The 18918-nt window shown below is 36.3% G+C and overlaps 1 protein-coding gene across 1 annotated transcript; it reads left to right on the top strand.

Moving 5' to 3' along the window:
* Positions 1-1044: 1044 nt before the first annotated feature.
* Positions 1045-17314, top strand: lypd6 (LY6/PLAUR domain containing 6). Its single transcript, XM_056755216.1, has 5 exons — positions 1045-1177; positions 11704-11867; positions 13470-13568; positions 14242-14372; positions 15707-17314. Exons 2-5 carry the CDS (start codon positions 11750-11752, stop codon positions 15890-15892), a joined length of 534 nt encoding a protein of 177 aa, XP_056611194.1. The 5' UTR covers positions 1045-1177; positions 11704-11749; the 3' UTR covers positions 15893-17314.
* Positions 17315-18918: the final 1604 nt, after the last annotated feature.

The following is an 18918-nucleotide window of genomic DNA, read 5'->3' as shown; positions in this document are numbered from 1 at the left end:
TGTTTTCTTTTTCAGCAATAAAGATTCTTGGCTGTTGTTCTTAAAGAGAAAGTGCTAGATATGACATTTCAGTCACTTTTGTGGTTCATTCACCAGCAGAGGGCCAACAGAATAGACTATGTCTCGAAAACTTATGCTTACTAACAAGACCCAATTTAATAAAGTGATCACTTATGCATGTGTCTATAATGCCTCCAAAAAAAAGGTCATTTAAAGCAAAAATCACATGTTTTGGATGTATAAAGCTGTAAGCCATATCAGCTGTTAAAGTTGATATATAAAAAGCATTTTATGTGCTATTGTGACAAAGATACTCCAGGTATAGGCATGCTTACCAGTGTAGTACATTATGTATGTGTGCTTTTTATACATTTTGTGTACATTTAGATTATAGAAAATGTCCTCATATAAATGTTACACATACAAAATCTAACTTTTAAAGGGATAGTTCACCCAAATGAAAATTCTGCCTTCATTTACCCCCACTTTGTTTCAAAAGTGTATACATTTCTTTGTTTCTTTTGAACACAAAAAAAATATTTGGAAGAATGTTAGCAATTTTTAGTTCTGGGACATCATCCACTACCATAGTAGAAAGAAATATTGTATTTTTTGTTCTGATGAACACATAATGAGATATTTTGATGAATTTAGGAACAGTTATGGGCACCTTTGACGAACTATATCTTATTTTCTATCATTTCTATCAATTTGCTATCATTCTTCTCAAAATGTTTCTCTGTGTTCATTAGAAGAAAGTTATTCATACAGGTATGCAATTACATGACGGTGAGTAAATTTCATTTTTGGGTGAACTATCCCTTCAAGCACATCCTACATTTTGCACAGATCAGTTAAAACGTGATTTTTATTATCTGAATGTATGCAAAGCATTGTGTCTATGCGGTTTCTTCACTTTTGTAGCTTCAGAAGTGTACGTGTGTGTTTATGTATGTGTGCGTATCCATCGGGACGCGCCTCCTCTCGACCTCTGATAGGCTCAGTCGAGCGTCTCATCCGCCTTTTAGGAAACCCTTGAGTTCACAGGATTCAGCTCGGACGTGTCATGAGTATAGAAAACTGAGTGGAGACTATCGACATAGGTGACTTTATTCGCTACAAAAAGGATACATCTGCCGCGACAAAAGTTTGACTACAGTTGTTCGAGTCATTTTAGGTAAGTAACCGGAACCTTGTCATTTGACCTGCTGCGTCTGTATAGGCTACTGAATCTATTATTGCATGAGAAAGCATTTAAAACCTGTGCGTAGTGTTGTACAAATACACTTTTTTCAGTCCTACATATAAACTTTTACCTGTAAACGCAAATATTCGTGAATAGAGGGACCACTGCTTTCAGAAATATTACAAACTAAATGACTAAATAACAGAGACAAAGTGTTTGACAGCGCAAACTGGAGCGCGTGCATTACATTAAGCGATACTGTACAGTGTACACTGCACTAAACTCTGCCATTGATAAAAAATTGAACTTGCAGTTATTTGATATGAAACTTATACTAAACAAAACTTACTAGGTGTGCCAAAGTAATAGCTATAAAATCCCAGGTCATCTAGTCTCTTAAGAGATCTCTCAAATAAGTACACTGCCTCATGGCTTAGCAGGCAAGGTTATTGTTTTTAATTCTCTTGCTACAAATGTGAATATTTTGACATTTTGTAAAATCATGAGGTGAACAGCCATTCACAGTGTATACAAAAGGTCAGAATCAGTTATCCACCCTGAATCTATGGCAGGAATGTAGATTCAATGTCATGCATTTGTGCAATATTATATGGAACTATATATCCCGTCTGAAAATATACACACAACCATGGATGTTTAATATTCAATATTATATTATGCAGCAGGTGCATCTGGTAGTGCGTGTTTGTAAATATAGGAAAGATTTGAAGAATTTGTGATGGTTTGCTTTGATGGAGCTTTGTGTGGCGCTTTGTGTTTGCCATGTTTTGTAGGAGTGGTTAATTCACAGTACGTCCTGATCATCGGCTACATTTATACTGTAGTGCTCTTAATGTGCCTTTGTTTTATCTGGATATCCAATTTCCTGGAATCCGGGTTTGATATTTGTTATGCCAGTGTATTTGTATGTTATCTGGCTCATAGGCAGTGCATAGTGTTTACCAACCATGTTTTCATTTCAATGGCCTTAATATTAATGCACCTCTTAGCACAGTCTGTGTTTATCTATAGGGTATCTATTTATCTTTATCTATAATATTTATATATAGAGACTATATATTTAGCTTGTGCACCTGTGCGGTGCTGCAGATGACAAATTACACTGCTGTTTCCACATTTTTTTCGAGAGAAAAGCAAGCCTTGAAACATCTTATCTGTAGCTTGTGTAGGGGTTTGTGATGAAAGACTCAACACGGGCAGCCAAGGGCACAAGGGGAAGGAAATCTGTGAAAATTCACACTTAGCAAGAGGAAATCCATCGTGCAGGAGTTGCTTATGAGGCAAGCTTGCTTTGATATGAGATACAAGTGTGAAAAAGAAGACATTTTTACAGAGATGAAAAACCGTGCACGCTGGGAAAGCCCTGATGACATCATTGCGACGGACAATGCATTGGGAATGTAGGAAAGCATGCAACCGAAGCATTCTCTTTACCTTTAAATTCACTATTATATCAGGGCAGATTAAAATTTGCAGCTCTTCACTTTTAAACAAACTAAGGCCTTCTGTTAAATCTCATCTTCCAGTCATGTTTAGAGCATTTCAAGGAAATGTATTGTCTCCAGCAAACATGCATAGGAAGAATATAATTATACAGTTATTTGTGTCCAAAGCCCATCTGTAGACTGTCTGTTTTGTGAAGGGGCAACAGTCTTGTTTGAAGGGACACGGACAGAACAATGAATTCAAGAAGAAAACGGTCAAGAGATGAAAAGAACCTCACCAGCGTGAAAAATGCATTTGTCTTAGTTTTTAAACTGCTCGCGCAAGATTTATCGTCTCTTGGATTTACTTTAGCAGGGTGGGGGCAGTGTAACTACAGATCTTCAAACACATTTTTTTTTTTAAGGTTTTCATTTTTAGGTTTTGTACATACATTAAAACAGTAAACCTCAGTTAATACTGTACAGTACAATCAATAGAAAGATTATCATTTGTTTTAAAACATTCTTCAAAATATATTTTAGCAAATAGAGAATGATTTTATATGCTATAGTCTTTTCATTGTTATCGTAATATTTTTGGTCAGATGAGAATCTGACATGTAGTTCACCTGTCAAACGTGTACCTCAGATTTGTGGATTCCATTCTGTTTGTGTAAATACTTTCTCTTCATACAGAAATGCCCAGATGTTAACACATCCGTTGACCCAAAGAGACATGAGTTCAACACCTCTGTGATGACATGTTAGCATCGGAGCAGGTGCGTCTCCAGATGTGCCATTGTAGAATCCGAAAGGTGTTATTTGAGACCTCTTAATAACAAGGGGATGGAAGCATTAGAAAAGAATATATGGGTCATTATTAGTTTACGTCATGACCAAGTATGAGGGCCATTATGTGATGGTATGATGTAAACAGGAGGAATGTCACGCTAAGGTTTGAGTTGTTCATTCTCGGGTGTGTTTTAGAGCTGGTTTTCTTAATAGATCTTTCATGGGTTGTCCTGTTTTTGAACTTTGATGGTCTTCCCAACAACACGCCTATCAATAAGCGAGATTATTTTGTTTTTGAGTTTGTTTCCTTATTATTTATCTAGTGCAATAGCTGTTTGCATGGCAGTTTGCATGGAAAGATTATCTCGCATATGTTGCGGTATTTGATTCATTTTTTTTATTTCACCACAGGTATAATCATATGCAGTCAGACAGTGTGTTAAATGCAAACAAATTATTTAAAGTCACATAGTTTTTTGTGCTATATGGTTATACTCCCTTCTCGTAATACCCACAATGTAACAAAGCATGGCACCTTTCTACAAGCGGTCAAGTCCATTGCGTGACTACCAGAGGTCGCATTAGACATCCCATGTCATGGAGGGGGAGGGGGTTTAGTGTTCCATGTGCTGATCCAGCCCTCCATTACGCAGAGTGCCATCTCAATGAGGACGGCGAGGCAGAAGAGCGATGGCTTCATCTGACCCCTTTGTTTTCCGTCGAGGAACTTGACAAAGGTTGATGGTCTTTAGATAATGATGCTTCTCTATGGGGTGAAGACATAACACATGCATGTGCACCGGAGCGTACGAGAGAGTCCCCCTACGTGGTGCATTACTTATGCTCCTTTTGAATTATTTAGCAAAGTTTGTTTTGCGTTAGCTGCATGAGCGACTCGGGCAAGATCACTGTCACTGGGTCAGAGCGAGTGCCTGAGGCTTTCTGCGCTCTTAATGCAACTGTTATTTTAGCCCATTCCGCTCTATTGTTTCATTACTATCATCCGAGTCCTTTTAGCTCAATATATGTAGTGTATAGGATATATAGTGTGGTGTTCAGAAGCTTTTTTTAGTTTTAATGCTAATTAGATGCTCTGACATTCCATTTGAATGCTTTACTGAGCAGATGTATCCGATTTGTCTTACGGGGGCCTTTTTTGCACCCTGTAGTGAAGCTGCTGCTTTCTTTTGTGAATCTATGAAGATTTATATGTAGTCTTTTAATACACTGGGTACCAAAAGATTTGAACATGAATGTTTAACTATTATATAGAGTGACTTCACTTCAATATTAATGTAAAGAGATTTTTATATTATATTATATTGGAGAAAATGTACATGTAACAAGAAAAATTGTTGATAAGCTTAAACTGTTATTAATTTTAAGATGAATGGTTTTATTTCTGGAAACCCCAGGATCCTTTTAATACCTTAGATTTTGTTATCTCATGTTTTTACATCTTGTTTCTTTAAGACAAATATAAATTATTTAAAATGTTGTTATTATATTTTTATATAATATCATATTTTTAATACAATGTATTTTAAACAAAACATTCATAAGTCCCCCGTAAAAAACATACTGAACATTACATGTTTTTGACGCCAGATATGAAACATGAATAAGTGCTTGAATTTTATTGTAAATTATATATATTACATTATTATTAAATTGTATCATTTCATTAATAATAAAAATGCATAATAATACTTACTATTATTAATCTGTAGCATAAATATGTTTTTAATAATTAATCTATTATTATTATTAAAATGAGCATTATCACTATACAATTTCTTTTTAAATGTACATTATAGGAGCCAATATCTAAATACTGTCAAATAAATCTCCACAAACCATTAAGTTTAATGTAAAGAATCAAATAATATTTTTTGAAAACAAAGGACATAACCTGCCACTGCAATTTTTTCTGAGTGAAAAATCTTTGAACCTCATATGTATGCAATGAATGCTAATGCTTTGGTGTAAGCACATTACGCACATTTCTCCCTCCTCAGTATCAGCAACCAGATATTTCTGCATGTCTCCAGAGGATTTTTCCTTTTTCCTTTGAAGGAGTTTTTTCACCTCGTGGAAATAAGTGCCTGGATTTTTGTGGATAAATCGCACTGCATATTCTGCAAACAAAACACTTTCAACCTCAACAATATATAACTGTAATCATATTGCTGGCCTAGAAATCACAGTCGTCCGTCTGGCTTCCTGTAGTTCATACATTTAGTTTTAGACATTTAGTTTATGCAACAGCTTAGTCATGTATTAATCCATCTCATTCATTCAAACATTTGGAGAGTATACGTTATAAACTATATTATTGGACTGGTATGCAGACTGAAGGAGATTATCCATTGTCAGGTGATCTCCACCGATCTATACATTTTTTATAAATAGCTGTTTACCACATGAACAAAAGATCCAGTGAGTGAGAGGTGGGTTGTCCCCTCATCCAAGAAATCTGATTAAACTCAGACACACTCTGTCCATGAAAAGGTCTTGCTGGGGCAATGCAAGGTTTCGCCATCCTAGACCCAAAGACAAAATAGGGAGTAAATTCTTTCATGAACATTTCTGACCCTAAAACAAAAGAGGGAGTTAATCCTTTCATGAACATTTCTAATTAGCCCCCTCTGCCCTCTCATCCTGGTTTCAGTGGCCCAAAGTTCAAGGGAATCAAACCCACCACGTGCTCCACCCTCTTGGTTTGCCACAGCTGCCACAAAATATATTTTATCCCTCCTCAGTCCCCCACACCAAGACATTATTGTAAATCTCCTTCCCTACAAAGGGTTCCACTCACTTCCTCGTGTTCAGGATATGTGCTTCACCAAGCAAAAGGGAGAGTAGATTAATGCAAAGATCATAACGATGTAGGTAAATCACCTAAACCCAAAGCTACCAGATCAAGATGAATGACTTACTAACTTTTATGTAAAGTGTGAAACCTAATGAAAGAAGATGATAAAAATAGATCGAATAACAACTGACAAAGATGTTTGAAAAATATGAAGAATGTTTTCAAAATGAATTAGCTGCTCTAAAAATGATTTACCTCAGGGATTAAATTATCCAAACATGAATATTCTCATTTTCTCACCCTCATGACATCACAGAAAAAAAAGATTTTCGTTTTAATAATATTAATATTACATTATGTTATCTTATTTTGCTGTGTTTATTCTTGATTATCATTCTTTATTAAAGTAATGTAACACGTCTACACCGAACGAGGCGCGATGCAAAGTGTCAAAAGACAATATAACGCATTAGAACTCATTATAATTAAAGATTTGACACACTGGATTGTCCACCCATTAGAACAAGCCGTGTGCCCTGTCGAGGCCTCCGGTCAGACACGGTGTAACTGGCTCCAACTGATTCTGACGATTCATTTTTTGAGCATATTTTTTTTATTTCAATGTAAGTAAACAAATTTGATTTGAGTAATAATTTTTAATAGGACGGCGCTTCAGTAACTTTAAATCTCATACTATATCTATATTACTGACATATGCGAGACGCACAAAACAATGGTTTCACAGTTGTATTATACTAAAAGAGTATCATGGTGATATTGTTTTTGATAACTTCTATTTTTGCCATTATCTGAGGCTGTTGCAGGTAATTTTCCATTGCTTTATGCTTATATGTCTGGTTCCATGAGTCTTAGAATGTGTCAAGAGGCTGAAGAGGGGATTAACAATTCTACAGCTGAACCGGACCACTTCAAAAGAATAGCACTGGATTAGTGTGTTTGTGTGCATGCTGGATTTCAATTAGCGGGTTTGTGATTCTGATCCAACATGACTCTTTTGGATTTGAGGCATGGCTCACTGCGGTTTGGCTTGTGACTGCAGGGCAGTCTGTTGAGAAAGGTTGTGCTGAGATGAATGAAGAACTGCAGGTATATTTGTTTCCATAGTAGGCCTAATCCCATATATACTGGATGCAATTTTTATTTAAGTATCAATATTAATAAAATGTACAACTTTAAAACAAATTATACAATTAATATATTTTATAACTTAATTATAAATGAATTCATATTGTTTGTGAAAATTAGATGTAACATTTAATTTGAATTTAATTTTATATTGTTTTGTATGACTGAGACATTTGATGCGACAAAAAGTAGATTATAGAAAAAATTTGTTTATCTATATATGCCTAAATGCATGATGTTTGGCTGTACAAATATCATTAAAAAACTGCTGACTGCTTTAAATTTTCTACAATTTTTATGCAATGTATTTTTATTATTCATGGAAAAGGCTTGTGCTGCAGTCAGGAGTAATAATGCTATTTCATGTGTTGTGGTTTTTAGTAAAATTGCCACAATCTGCAGTTTGATGCTTCCTCGCTGTTCCGCTGCTTTTGCTTCTCAAAGCTGTGCAGAATCTGGTCCTACAAGTTTTGAAAGTCACCAGAGAGGATTTGCATTTCTTTCTCTCCATTTATGGGAGTGACTGCCATTCACAGGCCGATTCACAACCCGGAATATCGTGTTTCTGACCCGAGTAATTCTTACTCAGCTGGCAGTGGCTCAAGCAGGAACTTCATGGGCCCTTGACCTGCATGGAGTCCACAAATCCTCCACTGCTGTTTCTTTCCTCCACCCTGCTGGGTCTGAGTCAGCCAGTGACCTGCAGTAATGCGACGACATGATATCACTGGTGTATCGTACTGTACAGAGAGGAAGTCAGATTTTTTTTTACAGCGAATTATTTCATTTTGTGTATCATACAGTAATTGTTTCATCATCAGGGCTATTGTCATCAGATGACTAATACTTCTTGGTTTTATATACAGTATTATTATGTCATTTTAAATAATATTTTTATGAGTAACAAATTCTGGATTTGAGGAAATTGATGAAAAATATTGACGTTTTGTTGCAGAGATGGCAAAATCTGAGCTCAGTTTGTGACACTGTTGAGATCACTTCTGAAGCTCTACTGGAGACGTGTGAGATTTCTGGGTGTTTTTCTCAGGAGAATTTTCTTTATTTGCTCTCTATTGCATCTCATTGATATCAGAGAGATCTCATCTGTGATTTTATTTCTTTACATTTCTTGAAATGAGAAAATGAAGATTTGCTTAGGCCTCCTGGTGTTCAGATATTACAAAACAGCAATACAGTTTTGGACATTTTTATACTCTGCTTTAGTACATTAGTGTACCAATGTGATGCATGATACAATGCAGATAATGGATGTTGTACAGCTTCAAACTGAAGATATGGTGTTGCATAATGGCAAACTCTGTCATGCAGAGCATCAAAGATGTTTCAACAAGCTAGTTATATACTCACTCCTCCTTAGTAACTTGCTTTATATACACACTGTACCCTAACAGGGTCAGAAACTCTGTAAACAAAGACAAACAGTTAACACAAGTCTGTTTTGCTTCTGTTTGATTTAATGTTTGCTCTGCAATTATGCTCTCTAATGCACCACAATCCTCTATATCGCTCTCCAAACAACAGAACACTCTGAACAAACGAACTTTAAACAAATCCACGACCACATCTTCCATTTTCAGGGCGATCTGCATGCGCTTGAGGTCCTGATGACAGGTTTTGCTCGTGGCGGGCACCTGGCAGAGCATGAGAGGAGATGAGCCACTAACGTTTAACCCTAGGCATTTCCTGATCGAGTCTGGATGCCTGCCCTTAAATGTCACATTAATTATTATGTTTTGTTTGGTAACTGAGAAGTTTTAAAGTAAATATTTAACTGATGTTCGGATGCATTTGTCATCATTGTAATTATTAAGTTGCCATACCTTGTCTTAAATAGTTGTAAGTTAAAATGAAAGGGATAGTTCGCCTAAAAATGAAAGTTCTGTCATCATTTACACAGCCTCTTGTAATTTCACACCAGTACAACTTTTTTCTTTTGCATAACAGAAAAGAAGGTATTTTAAAGAATGTTGGTTACTGAGCAACTGCGGCACCCATTCACTTCTATTGTAAGGAAACAAAACCAATGCAAGTCAATGGGAACAACCGTTGTTTGGTTACCAACATTCTTTAAAATATGTTCTTTTGTGTTCTGAAGAAGAAAGGAACTCAGGGAGGTTTGAAATGACAAGAGAGTGAGTAAAAGATGACAGAATTTTCATCAAACTGTCACCAAAACTCTCTAATTCAAACATCAAAACTAATGCTTTAAATCATGTTAAATTTTGTCTTATTGTTGATATAGTTTGGCTTTTTGGTATTATATTATTTAAGGTCTTTTATCTCAGATGTTTTCTTCAAGTTCTGGCCTAGGCCATTTCTGCTTGAAGGTGGAGGACATTAGATCTTCCTTCAACAGATAATGCAGAATAAGAAGTCTCTGGTCTGAGGACACCTGTACGGTGAAACTGAATCCATGTTCTCTTATCAGTAGGATGTCTTTGTGTTTCTCAAGGCTTTACTTAACTCATTCTCTCATACAGCTTTAGTGATTTTATCAGAGCTGCAGATTCACCTGCAAGCTTGTGTATATGTGAGAGTCATTCTGAAATTCTAAAGCACTGCCTGACCATTTCATTTGTTCACACGTATGTGCATCAATCTGGGAAAGAAGTTAATTTATTTAACCAAATTTATGACTTGTATCTGATTATAAAAACGTAATGAAAACTTAATGTAAAAAAAAATACATTTGCGCAACAATATTTTATTATGCAGTAACGTGTTTTTTGTCTCCATTGATTTTTTTTTATTCTCAGTGGGAGATTTTTGTTAGATAATATATGTTTTCTTATTGCATTAATGATTATAATTTCATAAGGCTGTAATGTAAAGATGTATTATCTACCCCAGCTCTGCATGCGTCCACACCAAACATAATTCTAAAATCATTCTAAAAAGCCCAGGAGAAAATCTAATCTATCATCCCTGATGTTTGTGTATGAGAAAGGCCGACACATTTTTTAAAGGTCTGGCAAAACACACTTAAATTGTTTGTTGACATTACCGCTCAATGTGTCAGCTTGTGGGACCTGCAGCTAAAAACAGAAAAAGGATCCTTTTCAACGCCCTTAGACCTTCAGTGGGGAATAGATCACTTTGAGGAAACTTAATGCTGTTTAACATATCTGTGCTGTACCACACTGCAGTCTTTGAGAGGTCAAGTGCTCAGTGTCGGCCTATTTAATATTTTTCTGAGCCCAGTATGCTTAACACAATAAACAGGAGGAAATCTGGAAATCTTGTCCTGTCCCGACAGGAAAACCACTGTAATCACGCTGGACGTGTAACACTTTAAACCTCTCATCAGTAACTGCAATGACACTAAAGAAAAATATCAACAAAAGGTCTGGTACCTGACTTTCACGTTTCACATTTTTAATATATAGAGGAAATGAATATCTTAAGTTTAAAGCAATATTGCTTATGAGCAAATGTAAGTATTACGTGCCATTCTGTATTCATTCTTATTAATGTACCACAGGAAGCACAGAAAAGCAGTTGACGCTTTTAAGATGTTTTCTTGCATTCCAGGTTCAGACTGCTAGATAAACTGGGGCGATAAGATGATTGAATCTTAAGACTCTGGTAGACCTTAGTGGTTATAGTGATATATATAGTGACTGCATTTTCATAAATTTACACAGATTAAGAGAAAGTCATGTATTGTGTGAAAATGGATTTCTACAGCTTATCTTTTCAAGGCATTTTGTAAAAGTATCTCGGCAAAAAGCATTACAGATCCTTCTCATTTCAGCCCCTTTTCAGCCTATTAATAAACAAATTTTACAAACAAAAGCATTAAAAAATAATCAATTTACAATGTAAAGACCAAAAACATTATTTTATACATATATATGTTTTAATATTCAGTATATTAATATGTAGGCCTATACCTAGTGTTTTGATAATTAAACTAAATCTTAGTCAAATTCTGTTCATCAAACGTGTTCCTGTTTAGTGGACTGTAAACATAGATGCCAATTTGCAGTGTCCATCAAAGAGGTTTTATTGTGACCAAGGCATCCAGTATTTGGAAACAATGGAACACTGTTTGTTCTCTGCTGTCAACAACCAAACCAAACAGTTAAGAGAGTCAGAGTTGCTGAAAGGTCTGGACATTGGCAGACTGCTGACATAGTAATTGATATAATGAGGCACTTGCTCTTTGTGTTTTTCTTTTTTTGGAGAGATTGTAATGCGTTTGAACTTCTTTTTATCTCATATTTGTGTGCTGCCTGATAGTGAAGTAGGTAAACGTGAATGATTTTACGTTTATGAATATTTGTTGTCTTTTACAGGTGTCGTGTGGATCTGGATTCTTGCACATGTGAGTTTTACTCCAGAATGGAACCCTGGCCTATTATGGCCTGGGGCTTAATGCTGAGCGCCATCGCTGGCTGGATAAAAACTGTTCAATCGAGGGACTTCACGGAAAAAGACATCATTTTCCTTCATCCCTCAAGTATGTTTACATTCTGAAAACATCTTTAACGGTGGAATTTGTTTAGTTCATCATCACAAAGAGTGATGCGTTGATGAAGTAAAGTAAGGCTTTTTGAACATGATGCACAATAAAGTTTTACATTTAGTGTTTGTCTGCTCAGATAATGCAGTGATCTTTACATTTCCAGTGATGTCCTACTTTTCCATTGCCAAAGAACACAGAGAAATACCTGACTCCCTGTTTTCCATTTGTCAGTGTGGAATTCCACAAAAACAAAGAGGGTCAAACATCAGTTGTCAGTCACGGCTTCTGTAGATGTTTTTAAGTCAGGGTCGGCATGGAGCTCTTAGATCTTCTGGCTTTTCTGATTATGACAGGCTTGGTTTTTTAGAGCCCCCAACCTCATCTTGTTTTCATATCTCATCCATCCCTATATATATACTCTATATATTTGAATATTTAGTAATTGTCTGACTACATGATTATTATATTTGCTCCAAATGATTGTATACTATTCCTATATATATACTATTATATGTTGGCCGTATCAGTTGAACAACAGGCAGTGATTCATAACTGCGCATTATAACTGGCATACTGTACCGTACCTGGATCCTCAAACTTGACGATTGCCGTTTCTTTGGTGTATAATTGATCTTCTTGGAAAAATACACACTCTAATAACATTGATTTGGTGATTATGAAACATTTATACATTAAATATTTACTGGAAATATGTATGATTAAAATGCCCTGCAACATAATTCTTTGATATATTTTGATATCTAGAATTTAAGGTGATTTGCACCTGCTGATAGCTGTATGTTGTATACTGTACACCTAATTCTCCATGCATTTATTTGCATGGGTTTGCATGCAGATGTACAAATCCAACGATTTATAGCACGAGAAAGCATGAGTTGGTAATGTCGTATCTACTCTGCTAAGAGGATTAATCTTTATGATCTGTGACTCTTTCATCATGGTTAGCAGGACCTCCCAAGATCATTTGAGCTGTGTGCTGGATCTCGGCTGTAAAGCTGGAAGTATCTGCTCAATACACCCGCAGGGATCGTGTGTGTGTATGCGGAAATCCGTCCTTATGAGATCCCAACAACACTGTGACCTGCTGATATCCAGCTGTTGTATATTGATGTAGAGGATGTGTTAATATGGGGAAGTTAATTTAAATCTGCACAGATGGCACGTATTGGTTTACAACCCCATGAGACCATTCACAGAGGACATCAAACTCCACCTACTTTGCATCCTTCACAGATAATTATATATTTATTCAGCCTGAGATGATGGGATATGCTGTATATGTAGAGAGGCCAAATGAGTGTGTATCTACTGTAGTCTAGTTATATGTTGTCCTATAAATATAGAAGTCGCAATGCAGATGTATCAGTTTATCAATCATTTAGTCTTCTGACCATATGGCCATATACATAAGCATCATGTTCATATATACAGCACTTTATATCCTGCAGCAAAGGAGAGACTGATAACAGATGTGATTGTGTCCGCTGAAATGAAGCATTATTGTAAATAATCATAATGAGTTCAATACGTTCCCGCTTTTTAAAATGTATTTTTCTTTTGTCATCTGTTTTCCAGCCACTCCATATCCAGGTGGATTTAAATGTTTTACCTGTGAAGACGTTCCTGACAACTATGCATGCAATCGGTGGGCTCCAGACCAGTACTGTCCAAGAGGTAGCAACATTTCTTTACCCTTTTAGGAATAACATTTGAATTGCCGACCGCTATTTCTCTTTGTATATTTGACCCCCAGATAAAACAAAAACACAGCATTTTTCAAATTCTACAAACCCAAATATACTTAACTTTTACTGGGATTTTGCACTTAGCCATGGATCATGTGTTTTACTGCAGTGTCTTAAGGTCTCTCTATACGCATGTCTCTCCATATAGGCCTAATTCAGTCCATAAAGGTTTAAGCAGTGAATAGTCTTCCATAAAAGGGACGCTAAACACGCTGTGTTCATACTGATTTATAGCCCTGTGTTAATGACTCAGCAGCTCTGGATCTCTAAAAGATATTGACTCGTTCAGTAAGAACACATGCTGCTGCAGGTCATCTGGAATATTGCGATATACATTTCATATACGTTTCCTGTGTTTTCAGCATGTACAGTAGTTCAAAAATATTGTGCAATATTGTGCGATTCCAGAATCGTATTACAGGTAAAGTTATTACAATTTGATAACAAACTGGCTAAAGGCAAGTACTGCAAGACCCTGCAGGAAAACCGCTTTCCCAGACTGAATCTGACTCCTTAGTCAGTCAAGACTTAATGTTCTGTTTTGTAACGTTAACAAACTCCTGAGAAAATAAAGTGAATGAGGACTTGCTCTATGACTTCAGAAAGCCGGTACTGCTACACACTTCATAAGATGAGCTGGGATGGAAACACAGTTGCGGTGACCAAGCGTTGTGTGGCACTGGATGACTGCCTTTCCACAGGGTGCACTGATAGCGACCATGAAGGAAACAAGGTGAGCTATTAAACTTTAGAACATATAAATATGTTTATATGTCAAGTACGTTGACATACAAATACAGTGATTAGTGACATTGTATTGAAACATGTTCATTTATACTGTTATAATATTTTTTATCTCCCAGTGGGGAAATAGAAGCTTAAAAACACACCATAAAAAAGGGTAACATTTCAAATATATCTTAAAATATCTGGAAGTCCTCCTCTTTTATCTTTAGATCTCATTTCGGCTCAGACAGAGTCCACTTGTGATTGCGAACATTGTAAAGTGGGTGATAAACACTTCTGGTCCACATGTCTTGGGATACGGCTCAGCAACACTAAACTGCTCTTTAGTTAATCCATTTATCCTCTCTTGTGATTTGACTCTAGATGAGATAAAGTTGTGAGTTATGCTGGTTTCTCTCAGTAATCCTTGTTTGTGTAATCCTTGTTGAAAGGTGCGCCCAGACAGGGCCTGAAATCGTCGTGTTTTACCCTTTACCTCTAGCGCTGGACAGGAGTTATGCAGGGGGCAGATGAGAGGGGAGGAGATTGAGAGATAAATTTGGTTGTAAAGATTCCTAACAAAAGGTTCATTCTGAGGTTAAAGGCAATTTTGTTTACATCATTATACTATTTGCACACTGGGTCACTATTGGTCAGTGTAGTTACATGTATTTGCATACTGAATTGTTATTGGTCCTGTATACGGTACCCATGGACGTGTCATCGCTTTACCACGTGAAAACCACATGACCACACCAGAACGCGCCCCCGTGAGTGCAGAGCCGGCCCACCCTCTGTTGGTGCCCTAGGCAAGATTTAAGATAATAAAATAAAGGGTTCTCAATAGGTCTGTATTTGAAAAATTAGAGCTCCTAAAACAAGTATTTGATTATTATTATTATTATTTAGATAAATGTCTATGAGAAAGTTTTTTTTGTTACATTTTGTAAAGCTTCAGTTCAAAAATCAATATATGGTGGAATAAGCCTGATTTTTTCACAACTTTCATGTGTCTTTCACTTTGTTGTTGGATGACTTTGTGCCATTTAACAGAAATTCAACAGACACTGGACTGGAATAATCAAAATACACACAAATGTGTATTTAATTCTAAAAAAAAAATTTCATGTCTGTATGATGCAATAGCTTCATGAATTTGCTTATAAACACATGATGTCATGTAATGACATTAATGACTCACACACAACTGAGAGAAATTTTAGTTTCAGCATTTTCAGTTTAATGATGTCCTTACTGTTTCTTTCAGAAACACAAACACATTAACACATTTATAAATCAATAATTTTTAATCCTTGTATATGTTTGGTTATCTTACCGCAGGTCTGCACTTCCTGTTGTGAAGGGAACATCTGCAACTTGCCCCTCCCACGAAATGAGACTGATGCCATTTTTTCCACCACGTCCCCCATTAACAAAAGCTTGCGGCCAACGCAGAGTCTCACACTGCTGTCTGTCTGTATAGTCAGTCTGGTACTTCACAGTATTAACTTTGAGACCCATCCATGATGGATGAAACCCACATGGCAGTCGTTTAGGATGTGGTTGACTTTTCTCAAAATGAAGTGTGACATTTTATGTTTTCATACTAATGTTTACTATGACAAATTGTATAGTGGGCTACAGAAATAGGGTTTAAAACCTTTGGAGCCATGCTTCTCAAACTGTGTGTAATATCTGATCGATTGAATATCACTTTTGTTACACTGGACAGAGTGTTGGGTGAATGCAGAGGGGGATATTTACAGCAAACTGAAGCAATCTGCACAATTTTTTCTTTTAATCAAATGTGAGTTGTGTTGTATACATTTGTATAGATATATTTATTTTTTTATCATCCTTTTTTGTAGGAAACCTCAACGGTGTGTTACATGTTAGATCAAAGCGTGATATTAGGGCCTAACCTAAATAACTTTCCGCCCATAATAGGTAACTCCTCTCATCATTGTTGTCATTGAGATAAAGTCAAACGGTTATTTTTGTCAACATGGGAAAAGGGCTTGGCATCTAGGAAACAGTATGGAAAAAAGAGCTACCTTCCTCAGCCCTATACATCAAACATTGTGTAAGCTTTTGCACTTCCATTTGTTCTTTATATCATATTGACACATTCTTAAAGCACTTGTGTACAGATGTTTGTCACATGGAAGTGAACTTATAATACTTCGTGAACATGTTGCCTCCACATTATAGCATAGGGAAGGGCAGTAAGATTATTATGTATGTTTCTATAACACATTTGTCAATCAGTTGTTCTGTTCTGTAAAATCAAAAACAAGTTCACAAATAAGTGTTGACTTCAGTGTTATTTTGTAATGAATTATCTGTTGTCTGTATGGTATTATTTGTTAAAGCGATCCTAAAGCTGTTTCTTGTCAGTCAGTTTGCTTCTTAAACTTTTAGAAAGTTATGACATATATTGTAGCATTTACGCTGAAATCAGTTTTAACTGGGGGCATGATTATCACGGAAGGGCTTTTGTCTCTTTACTCAGGTAGACCAGCCAGTGCCAGTTCAGTAATGCCCAAAAACTTTGTAGTGACTTAATGTCCACACATAAAATATCATAATATATCATAATAGAATCATTTGTCGTCAGCTCAGACTAATAACATTACATACATTACAAACACTTGATATGTAATAAGTTTGCATGATTTTTTCTCTTCTTTTCTACTCTAAGAAGTCAAGAATGCTGCATGCCCATGTGTGCCAAGTCCGTTGTTAATGTAGATATTTTTCAACACCTTTATAATATACTTCTGTACATAGTTTTTGGAAATGCTAAGGATTATAATGTGTTAAATCATGCATTCGGAGTAAATTCATAGCACGTCTGTGGTTGTTTCCTACCTGTTTTGTATTAAATGTAAATCCATAATGTTTACTGTTATTTTGTTTACTGCTAATAAAAGCAAAAGTCAAAAATGAGGTTTGTGTGGGCTGGATTGTACAGACGTATTCTTTAATAGAAAACGCAAATTGCGAAAGTACTTGAATGATACTTTGCTGGCTAATTGAATCACACAACGATATTTCTGTGTTTTGTTCCATTTTCCTAAACCTGTGCTATACACAACCACAGATTTTCCACCCAAACACAATACTATCTAAATCTGGACCAATTTTTTCCCTTTTGCTGCTACAGTCTGTAGTCAGAGTTCATAGCCACTAACAGAGCGATAATTATAGTTAAGAATGACAATGCATGTGCACACGAGCAGGATAACCCGGGGAACTAGAAAATTCCATATTAACCTCATAACAAAATAACAGATAACAGAATAACAAAAATTACATCTATGCTTTTGTTCGGCAGATAAAGCCCCCGTTTCACAGAAAAGGCTTAAGGCTAGTCCCAGACTAAAAGGAATTTTGAGCTGTCTTAACTGAAAAAATCTTGCCCTGACATATCTTAAAATATGCCAGTGCCATTGTTTTGTCTCAAGATGCACATCGGTAATGTTGATTCTAAGCCATTTTAATAAAAGTGACTTAGATAGCCCAAATTAACTCAGGCGTAGTCCTGATTTAGGCTAAGCCTTGTTTATGAATCTAAATTCGTATCACTTAAATTTGAACAGAATTTATATAGAAAGGTTTAGCTTTGATTTTATGAGACAAATTTAAGGAGTCGTTGTAGTTCTTTGAAACAGCAGAAAAGAAGTAACCCAACTCTATTAAGCCACAAGACAGAGGTCAAAGGTCAACACCCAGTATCCTTTTGGTCATTTGAGTCACAGATGGTCTGCTGGTTGGATTGAAGCAGCCTTTGCTCCGTTATAGGACGTTTAGTAACAGTCTGTTCTCGTGACAATTGAAAAAAGCCCTCCAATGACCTTCTAATGAAAAGATAGAATAAAACAAAATTGCTCCCCATCCTGATGTTGTCTGTGTAGTAGAGTAGGCGGGGCGAGACCGTGGTTCGAGTCCGGTGAGTAAATGTGAATTAGCGCCAGCTGTGCGCACACCGGGCTCGAATCACGTAGGAGATTGGGAGCATATAAAAGGAACGAGCGATCGAACCGTCGAGGAGAAAGGCCCGGGCCCGAAGTATTTGTATATGTATTTATGTTCTAGTGTTTTGTATTTATGTTTTGTTCGCCGGCGGTCGGCCGTGAGGGGCCGCCGGCTGTTATTATTTATATTCAACGTTTAAATGTTTGCCGGTTCCCGCCTCCTTCCTTCCATGTCTGAATCTTGTTACAGTCTGCTTTTATTTATACATCTTCATTACTTCCGTAACTTTTTATGTGAATATTCGGACCACACGTTTTCATATAACAAAAAAAATACGTGTCAAACTTCAAATGAACCAAAATAATGGATTTGGAATGCCGTGAGCATTCGTACATAAAGTTAAAGAAGTTTTTTTGTTTTGAGTAAAACATTCCAGTCAAATCTTGACAGTCTCTCTGAAAGTTTCCGAGACAAAACAAACGTTGCCTTCATCCTCCTGCTTTCCTCCACTAATCCAGTTTCTCGGCTCATTCCCTACCGATACAAAGTCAAATTTCCTCTCTAACGCTGACTTT

Source organism: Triplophysa dalaica, chromosome 8 (genome assembly GCF_015846415.1).
Source record: "Triplophysa dalaica isolate WHDGS20190420 chromosome 8, ASM1584641v1, whole genome shotgun sequence".
NCBI lineage: Eukaryota > Metazoa > Chordata > Actinopteri > Cypriniformes > Nemacheilidae > Triplophysa > Triplophysa dalaica.
This window is presented reverse-complemented; position numbering and strand designations above follow the sequence as displayed.

What these genes read in the sequence shown, in the direction of transcription:
- lypd6 (XM_056755216.1), top strand. Translation starts at nt 11,750, where the DNA reads ATGGAACCCTGGCCTATTATGGCCTGGGGCTTAATGCTGAGCGCCATC. An exon ending in AGACCAGTACTGTCCAAGAG is followed by an intron (nt 13,569 to 14,241) that starts GTAGCAACATTT and finishes CTATGACTTCAG; the next exon opens with AAAGCCGGTACTGCTACACA. An exon ending in GCGACCATGAAGGAAACAAG is followed by an intron (nt 14,373 to 15,706) that starts GTGAGCTATTAA and finishes ATCTTACCGCAG; the next exon opens with GTCTGCACTTCCTGTTGTGA.